At 41.9% G+C, this 10,000-nt stretch overlaps 1 protein-coding gene and 2 pseudogenes across 3 annotated transcripts in view; 2 read left to right on the forward strand and 1 right to left on the reverse strand.

Annotated features, from left to right (window-relative positions):
* The window catches only part of LOC146482068 (uncharacterized), a 2,785-nt pseudogene extending 2,097 nt beyond the window's left edge, over positions 1 to 688 (reverse strand).
* Positions 1 to 10,000, forward strand: part of LOC146482067 (uncharacterized) — a 17,805-nt gene that overhangs the window by 3,875 nt on the left and 3,930 nt on the right. For both annotated transcript variants that reach the window (XM_085108181.1, XM_085108180.1), the window contains exons 2-6: positions 660 to 1,019; positions 1,421 to 2,158; positions 7,879 to 8,348; positions 8,548 to 8,729; positions 9,097 to 9,215. In XM_085108181.1, coding sequence (XP_084964307.1) covers positions 699 to 1,019; positions 1,421 to 2,158; positions 7,879 to 8,348; positions 8,548 to 8,729; positions 9,097 to 9,215 — 1,830 coding nt within the window. In that variant the 5' untranslated portion in view covers positions 660 to 698. The remainder of the gene's footprint in view (positions 1 to 659; positions 1,020 to 1,420; positions 2,159 to 7,878; positions 8,349 to 8,547; positions 8,730 to 9,096; positions 9,216 to 10,000) is intronic.
* LOC146482069 (uncharacterized) lies at positions 2,615 to 7,428 on the forward strand (annotated as a pseudogene). Its single transcript, XR_014864409.1, has 2 exons — positions 2,615 to 4,092; positions 5,772 to 7,428. The product of XR_014864409.1 is annotated as an uncharacterized LOC146482069 (transcript).

Genomic DNA, 10,000 nt, shown 5'->3' on the forward strand with positions numbered 1-10,000 from the left:
TTAACATCTAAAGGAAACAACGTTAACGTTACATTAAAACTTTTAACAAGTAATAAATTCAAATTTCAATAACCATCGCCGTTAGAATCTTGTTGCCATGAAAACGTCAAGAGACGTAAAAAGTTTAAATTCTATACAAAATTTTTGTCTGGTAAATTTCAAAAGCAGCCACGAAGTTTGGTTGCGTTTGCTTAAATATTTAAGAAGGTATTAATGTTCAAAGTCAGTAGGAGGAGGAGGAGAAGGAAAAGAAACAGGAGGTAAGGAAAAGGAGGAGGTGGAGGTAGAAGGAAGAAGAAGAAGAAGAAGAAGAAGAAGAAGAAGAAGAAGAAGAAGAAGAAGAACAACAACAACAACAACAACAACAACAACAACAACAACAAGAATAAGAACAAAGAACACGAAGAAGAACAAGAAGAACATGAAGAAGAAGAAGAAGAAGAACAACAACAACAACAACAACTACAAGAACAAGAAGAAGAAAATGTTTTAGGCTTAAATCTCTTTTGCGACAAAATTGGTTGCTCAATTGCAATAGAGCCGCGCTAAATATTCTGATTAGGGTCAACCTACTAGAATTGAAGTGAAAACTCTCGTCGTCTTAATTTATTTCTTAGATGCACGAAGGTTGATTCTATACAATTTTTTTTTTCTTGCAGTGCTTTCGAGTTGCGTGGTATTACAGAAGAAGTAACGCAATGGCCGCGTATCGCTATGTTCCACCGGATGAGTTCACGCCAGAGTCCCGCGTAAACTGGATCAGTGTGGGAAAGGTAACGAAGTGGACCCAGGAAGAGGAAGGAGTGGTGGATAAATTCAGTTTTTATCTTGATGGAGGCTTGAAAATCTACATTTACTTCCTGTCTCACACTACCTTCCGCGTTCGGTTCAATCCTGATCCTGATGCCTCGTACGTGAAAAGCCGCTCCCCTGCAACCGAGGTGGAGCGCATTGAGGCGTCTGAGATCAAAGTGAAGGAGGAGGAAGGGATGTTGAGGATTGGCACGGACAGGATTGAGGTATGAAACGGATATTTTAAAAGGATGTTACTCTTTTTTCCGTCCAAGCGCTGAATTAATATTCCTTTTTCTGTCTACAGTTAGGCTGTCGAAATTTCGGTTTGATCCAGTGCTGGTTTTCTTAGAAAAATTTCGTTTAAGATTCTTCACAAACGTTACATTATTCACAGTCCACCATCTTATCGGTTTCTTAACAGTGACCGTTTTTTTTTTTTTTTGGAAAATCACATTATTCAAGGCGAATTTGCGTCATCTTCCAAACGTGACAACCTTTCCCAAACCGCGAAAAGTCTATTTCCCGAAGGAAGAATACTTTCAAATTTGTAAAACACAACAAAGCTCTTGAGATTATTTCGAATATGCTATCTCTAAAAATAAAAAAAAAATCCTTACCACAACAGGTGTGCGTCAACTTGCAGAAGTACGCTCTGTCGGTGTATCGCTCAGGGCAGCTCATTCATGCAGATCCCCAAGACTACAATCTTGTCTACATTAATCGACAAGATGGCGGTGAAGCTGTTGCTCAGTTCAAGATGGCGCCTACCAATGCTCAGTATTATGGGTTTGGAGAGAAGGCTGGTGCTACACTTGATAAGCGTCGCGTTCCTAAGCAGCACTTCTATGGCCAGTATACAGGAGGCAGTGAGAAAGTGGGTGCCGCAATGACCTTCTTCAACTACGATAACTTTGGTTACACTGCACCCGATCTCACACCTGACGGGGAGGTACAGGGGCCGCTAAATCCCAACTCACCCCTGTACCAATCTTCGCCATTCTTTATCGAATGCAACCCGAGTCCTGACGGAGCATTTACTGGGCCTTCGTACGCTAACGGCATCCTGGTCGACAACACTTCACAGACTTTCGTGAACCTTCGGCAGGGCGACCAGTACTACTTCGGCGCGCTTCATGGTGAGCTTGACTACTACTTCTTTGCTGGGAATCACGTGGCCGAGGTACTCAACGAGTTCACGCAGCTAACCGGACGCACTTTAGTTAAACCCAAATACGTGTTTGGATATCATCAGGGAGGCTACGGTCCAAGCTACAACACCAAATGGAAACTGATGGAGGTTGGGCTTAAGTACCGTCAGTGGAAGATTCCTATTGATGGGCTGCATATAGATGTCGATTTGCAGGTAGGCATTGTTCTTGATCATCGCCATCATCGATTGTTAGCAACACTTTCATGATCATGATCATCATTTTCATCAATATCATCATCATGATCATCATCAACATCATCATCATCTCCATCACCATCACCATCATCATCATCATCATGTTCATCATATTCACCATCACCACCACCACCACCACCACCAACACCATCATCATCATCTTCATCAATATCATCATCAGCATCATCATCTTCATCAATATCATCATCAGCATCATCATCAGCATCACCGCCACCGCCACCACCACCATCACCATCATCATCGTCGTCATCATCATCATCATCATCATCATCATCATCATCATCATCATTATCATCATCATCATCAAAATCATCATCATTATCACCATCATCATCATCATCATCATCATCATCAACCACTACCATCATCACCATTATTGATGTAAAGTTTTACAGTCAGATTAACGTTAAACAGAATCATTATGGTTTATGGCTACCGATTAAGCCGTATGCAATGACCTCAGACACAAAAAAGACGTCAAAACAATTCTATTCCGTCACCGCACTGAGGGCTCACATGAGATAGCATTGCGCCTGCGCGAACTCAGTGTGTTGAAGCCATTACAGCGAACACTTCGGTCGATTTTCTGGCAGTCGTTTTTAGCAATAATTTGCTAGCCAACTTCGGGTTGCAAGATGCCAGATATAAAAAAAGGGACCTTTGACGAGTAAAGAAACGTCGGGGCGGAAGAGAAAAGCATAAGATGCTGAAAACACGTCCGAACACATTGAAGTTCACGTCAATGTCGAGGAGAATGGCGCCAAAGTTGGCGCTTCGACTGGCTCGCCTTGTGATGAAACGCCTTCGACATACCTCGTTGCGGCCGTGAAAGAGGGTTTTGCCCAGCTGTCGGGCAATATAGCTAATGCCATTTCCGAGGCGTTTAAGTCTTTTAAATCCGACCTTGAGGTTTCTTTCGAGGAGAACCACGAGAGCTCTAAGTCGGACCACGAGGATGAACCCCCCTGCGAAGAAGCGAGGTGAGCTGGGCGAGCAACGCCCATCTAAAGAATCCAGCGAGAAAACCGTTGATGTCGAGAAGTCTATCGGAAATTTGCTTCAGCCGTCTAATAGCACCTCTAATGAGGGAAAAAGTGAAGTTCTTAATAGCCTAAAAAACGATTTACAAAAGGAGGAAACGGGTCCAAATGTGGACAGCGAACTGGCGAGCATTATCAATACGTTGATAAAAGATGGACTGCCTGAGAAAAAACTCCAGGACAAAATGAACAAATACCACCGTCCTGGAAACTGTGAAAGCCTAACGAAGGTACGCGTTAACCAGGCAGTGTGGGACAATTTAACCAAACCTGTGCGATCACAGGACGTTCGACTTCAAAAAGTACAAACGTCACTACTCAAAGGTGTGCGGCCTTGACTGTAATGATAAACAAACTTGTGGATCAAATATCTTCGTTTCCAGCTGGAAACGAACTGCTTCAAGAGGCTACTGATGCCTTTGCTCTGATTGCTAATGCAAATACTGAGCTTAATCACAGGCGTAGAGAGTTTATAAAGCCTGATTTGCATAATGATTATAAGCATCTATGCTCTTCATCCCTTGTCATCACAGATCAGTTGTTTAGGGATGATTTACCGAAGCAGGTTAAAGACTTAACAGAAGTCAATCGTGTGGGAAAAAAGGTTACCACAAATAGTGGGTCTTTTACCAGGTCCCCATTTGATTCTAGAAATCCTAGAAACTACACCTCCCGCTCCTCAAGCCGTGGACGGGGATACCGGAACACTCGGAAGCCTTTTTTAGGATGGCGCTACAACGATCGACAAACAAACCCTCCAAGGAAGACGAGGCAAGGAAAGATGAAGTAGTCACTAAGAGCCCGGATTTTGTTTCTACTGTTGATGTTGAGGTGAGCAAACACCTACAGTTGTCTAATGACTTTATTGCCGGGCGCATGAAGCAGTTTTCCTCCCAGTGGCAGCATATTACCTCTGATCCCTTTATTCTTGATAGTGTGCAACACTACAAAATTGAATTTGTTGCTGAGTTTCCTCAGCAAGAGGTGGTTCCAAGGGAAATAAGTTTTTCCACTCAGGAACAATACATCATTGAAAAAGAAATTGAAAAATTGTTGCATAAAGGAGTGATCGAGGAAACAACCCACTGTGTTGGTGAATATATATCTACTATATTTATTCGCCCCAAGAAAGATGGCACCTATAGGCTCATATTAAACCTAAAAAGTCTTAATGATCATGTAGAGTATGATCATTTCAAGATGGACACTTTGCAATCTGCTATCAGGCTTATGAAGCGGAACTGCTACATGGCATCTGTAGATTTGCGAGATGCTTATTGCTCGGTGCCTATCGATAAAGAATATCAAAAATTCCTTAGATTCAGCTGGAAAGGAAAACTGTTTCAGTTCACATGCTTGCCAAATGGGCTTTCATGTGCCCCTCGCCTTTTTACTAAGATTTTAAAGCCTGTCTATGCCACCCTTAGGAAGAAGGGGCATTTAAATGTGGGATATATTGATGACTCGTATCTACAAGGAGATATAGCACATCAGTGTCAAACTAATGTCAGTGATACCTGCTGTCTGTTTACAAGATTGGGGTTTAATATTCACCCTGTTAAATCAGTGCTTAAACCAGTCCAGTGCCTGGTTTTCCTAGGTTTTGTACTGAAATCTATTAATATGACAGTGTGTCTCCCAACTGAAAAGGTGTTAAGAATCAAAGAGCGATGCAGTAAGCTCTTGAGCAATGCAAGTATATCAATTCAAGAACTTGCAGAAGTTATTGGACTTTTAGTATCCAGTTTTCCAGGTGTTATTCATGGCCCTCTTTTCTATAGAAACTTGGAAACTGATAAGACAATGGCACTCAGACAAAACAAAGGAAATTTTCAGCCACTTGTGAGTTTACCACAAGAATGCCTTGCAGAATTACAATGGTGGTGCTACAATATTGTCAAGGCAGCTTACCCTATTTGTACGCCCTACTCCAAGATTGATGTTACTCTGTATACTGATGCCTCCAACAACGGGTGGGGCGCAGTCATGGGTACTGAGAAAACAGGCGGTAGATGGACTGAGGCAGAATCAAATAATCACATCAACTGCCTAGAGCTAATGGCTGTATTATTTCGCCTGAAAGCTTTCTGTAGCACTGTGAAGTCTATCCATATTCTCATCTATTCTGACAATACTACTACTGTTAGTTACATTAATTCAATGGGGGGTATACACTCCATGGAGTGCAACTCTGTTGCCAAAGCCATTTGGCTGTTCTGTATTGAGAGGAGCATTTGGATTTCTGCAGCACATGTCCCCGGAAAGAAAAATATTGATGCTGACAGGGAGTCCAGGGTTTTTCATGACAACAAGGAATGGCTGCTACGGCCAAACATTTTTGAACAGATGACTAAAATTTGGGGGAAGCCCTCAATAGACCTTTTCGCCTCAAGGCTGAATGCTCAGGTTCCCTGCTATGTATGCTGAAAACCTGATCCTGAATCAATATATGTAGACGCTTTTTCTATCAGCTGGGAAAACCATTTTTTCTATGCTTTTCCTCCATTTAGTTTGATTCCCCGTTGTCTACAGAAGATAGAGATGGAAAAAGCAGAAGGCATAATGATTGTCCCCCTATGGTCAACTCATCCGTGGTACTCACAACTGTTACATCTGATAATAGAGGCGCCCAAGACTCTTCCTCAACAGACATCCACCCTCAAGATGCCAGGAAGAGACTACGAGAATCATCCACTAATCAAGAAGATGATTCTGATGGCTTGCAGATTATCAGGGGATCCCTTGAAGCACAAGGAATTTCTAAAAAAGCTGGCGACATCATCCTTCGATCATGGAGACAAGGAACTCAAAAGCAGTACTCTTCCTACATCAAGAGGTGGATTACATTCTGTCATAGACAACAAATTGATTGTATTTTTCCCCCACTATGTCCCAAGCGTTAGATTTTTTTAGTTGAACTGTTTGAAAGTGGAATAGGATATAGTGGCATGAACACTGCCAGGTCTGCTCTATCATGTTTGTTAAAGTCTTTTAATGGGGTCCCATTTGGCTCACGCCCTACAGTTTCTAGATTCCTTAAAGGGGTATTTGAATCAAGACCAACAGTACCAAGATATACGGAAACATTGGATGTTGGTAAGGTACTGAGTTACCTGCAGACAATACCTAACTCAGAGGATGTTTCGTTGAAGGATTTAACGTTGAAAACTGTTATGTTAGTATCGCTAGTATCTGCTCAAAGAGGTCAAACAATTTACTACCTTAATCTTGATTAGTTCAGAGACCTCCATTACGTTCATGTTAAAGAAGCCTATCAAGCAATCCAAACCAGGAGTTAAACCATTGGTAGTAAAGTTTAGTTTGTACCCTGTTGACCTTAGCATTTGTGTGGTCACTACTTTAAGGGCTTACTTAGATCGCACCATAGATAAACGTGGTGATAATAAACAACTGTTTATTAGTTTCTTGAAGCCTTTTAATTAAGCCACTTTCCAGAAGTACCACCAGCAGGTGGATCAAGGTTGTTATGTGCAAGTCTGGTATAAATGTAGAACTGTTCAGACCTCATAGCACTAGGGCTGCCGCCACATCTAAAGCCAGTGAGAGTTCTGTTCCTTTAGATCAGATTATAGCTACAGCCGGATGGAGCTCATCCTCCACCTTTTGCTAAGTTTTACCACAAACCTATTGGTGCCAACGACAGTTCTGCCGCGAGCATTTTGCAGTCTGTAGCTTAAGTTCCATTGTCTATTAAATATTGTTGTTACATGACATGGTCTCGTGTGTTATTTTTCCACATGTGTGCAGTGAGCTTTGAAGTCTCATGTGAGCCCTCAGCGCGGTGACAGAATAGAATTCAAAAATTAAACGAGACTTACTTGTAAGTTGAACTTTGATTGGAATTCTATCCGTCACCAAGCACTGAGGGATTACATGCCCTCCCTTTAGGCCCACCCTTTTATCAGACAGGGTGCTCTCCACTGCACACATGGTAAGTGCTTTAAAGACTGAGTTCGCGCAGGCGCAATGCTATCTCATGTAATCCCTCAGTGCTTGGTGACGGATAGAATTCCAATCAAACTTCAACTTACAGGTAAGTTTCGTTTAATTTTTAAATTATTCTTGGCTTACTCGAGGATATACAAAAATGGCTGACACAAGCTGTCCAGGTTATGACAAAACATAAGCTTTTAGCTTGTTTCTCTGTCTATTAATATAATTGATTGATTGACTGTAAACGCTGAGTTGCCAACAACACAAAGTCGATGGGGCAACATGTAATAGAATATAATTTACAGAATAGATTTGAAAAATCATACTCCAATTTGTACCGTGAAGAAAGGTTAAGATTCACAGATAAAAGTGAGAATTGTTGCGGCTACATTCAGAAGTACCTATAGTCCATTTCGGTGGATATCTGTTCGAAAGACCTCAATCGTGTCAAAAATTTGGATTTAATTGTAAAGAAAATCCAAAACATTTTTCGGCGAAACGTCAAATCAAAAATTCGTAACACCCTAAGACTAATCCCTTTCGTTTTTGAAGGGTGAGATATGTCGTTAAAAATTCGAACTAAGGCCAGCTAGCATTCTCTTGAAGCACATAACAGCTCCTATATTCTAGGTAGATTATAATAGTGATTTACCTTGCTTGTAGGATAATTACCGCACATTCACGCACAGCAAGACCAAGTTCCCGAATCCTAAAGAAATGTTCAGCGCTCTACACGACTGGGGCTTCAAATGCAGTACCAATATCACACCCATCGTTAGCTGTAACAAGGATGAAAATGGTGACTTCAGTCCTTACAAAGCTTTGGACACCGGTAAAGCAGAGGGGATCTTTGTTATAAACACACGTGAAGATGGCAGCGGAAGCCATGACCCGTACATCGGTAACGTGAACTATGGGCGTGGTCATCTGACATGGGGACACTATCCTGATCTGGGACGGCTGGATGCACAGAAGTGGTGGGGAGAACAGTACCGTGACCTGTTGGACTGGGGGCTGGATTTTGTGTGGCAAGACATGACCACTCCGGCGATGAAAGCAAGCGTTCATCAGCCTGACTGTCCATTGCTGTCTTTTCCCATGGATTTAATGATCAGTGATAATGAAGAGACAAGGTAAGGTGTCACTAGGCAACAAGCAGATGACGTCTGATCTAAGAAATAGTGGGAAAACGCGAAAATGACGAGGTACTTTGAGCGCAAACTAACTAAAAATATTTTCCGTTCTATGAGAGCGTGCGCATTGCATTATGTTTGTGTGATGTATTTGGTCCTGTATCTCACATCAGTTAATCATGTTGCATTTCTCTATTAGATATGCAGAAAACAGCAGCCATCACGACAAGAAGCCATTTGCAAAAATCCGCTGTCTGTATAACTACAACCTGTGCAAAGCCACGTACAAAGGACTGGAGCGTCTGCAGCCAAACAAGCGTCATTTTATCATCGCACGAGGTGGCTTTGTTGGCGTTCATCGCTATGCTGGGCTATGGACAGGTTTGATGAAAATACCCCAAATTACAAATAACACTTGTGAACCTGACATAAATCCCGCTCAATAGCTTCCATTTGAATGGAAATACGTTAATAGGCCATTTCTGAGTTACTTTGAATCTCGTTATGAAAGCAAGACTAAGGACAAATTTTTTATTCAAACAATACTAATTTTCATATGAAAAGCTTTGCACTTAGCCTCGCTTTCATAATGAGGTTCACAGCAACTTAGAAATGAACTGTTAGAATTTCACCTTAAGACCCAAACCGTTTACAGCATAATAAACAACACCAAAAGTACGGGACTCCTCCTTAGCCTTCACTCTATATGTTGATCTGTCTAACTGATGATGGATCGCTATGCGTTCAGGTGACAGCACGTCAAACTGGGAGTTCGTGCAGATGAACATTCCGCTGATCCTTGGTATTGGATTGTCGGCTCAGCCTGTTTCTGGATGTGACATTGGTGGTTTCTGTGCGGCCTGGCAGGTAGGGTTTAGCAAACCGCTTGGATAAACTACTCTGGTCTTACACTTAATGCTCTAGCCTCCCTCGTAGACGCTCTTCTGTTGGAGAGGAAAGATTGCGTGACGAGCTAAAAGAGCTTCTGCGAGGGAGGCTATCGATGCTCAGGTTACTCTCAACAAGGGTCGAGGAAATGGACGGAGCTATGTGCTCTGTTTATTCCTCTTCTTCTTTATTTGCTCCTTATTTGGCAACCGTTCTTGCCCCACTCCTCCCTCCACAATGTGCTTGTTGTACTGAAAACTATTTCCCATACATATAATTACGTCATAGCTCACCATTAGTTTTTTCCCCAATCTCATTAGCTCAAATTAATAACGGGTCTGCATGATTGGTTTTCATTGATCACGTGGCACGATAGTGTTCATTGGCGAAAAGACCCTACCAGCGCATAGTTTTCATTGGGCGAAAATACCCGGGTGGATAGTACTCGTCCGAAAAAACAAAATTCAAGTTGCTCGTCCAGTTCGCTAACAAACAGGTAACTTTTGTTGTGTTTTCATCCCGTACGTTGTTCGTATGTCTTAATCATTTTAATCGTTCTTCTTAAAAGCCAACTTGATGGGCTGTAAATTGCAATTACCAGACTCAGTCAGGTGGCTTTTGTGTGGATGAAAATTTAGTGGTGAACAATAAAACCAATCATTAGAGTATTTCTGTTTCGGGATTATGGCCATTAAATGAAATAGTTTCCTTTTATTTGTTTTGCCTCACCATTTATGGTCGGACGAAAGGGATAGTCTCTTGAC

This window comes from Pavona decussata, unplaced genomic scaffold, assembly GCF_977016875.1.
Source record: "Pavona decussata unplaced genomic scaffold, jaPavDecu1.1 SCAFFOLD_48, whole genome shotgun sequence".
In the NCBI taxonomy this organism is placed as follows: Eukaryota; Metazoa; Cnidaria; class Anthozoa; order Scleractinia; family Agariciidae; genus Pavona; species Pavona decussata.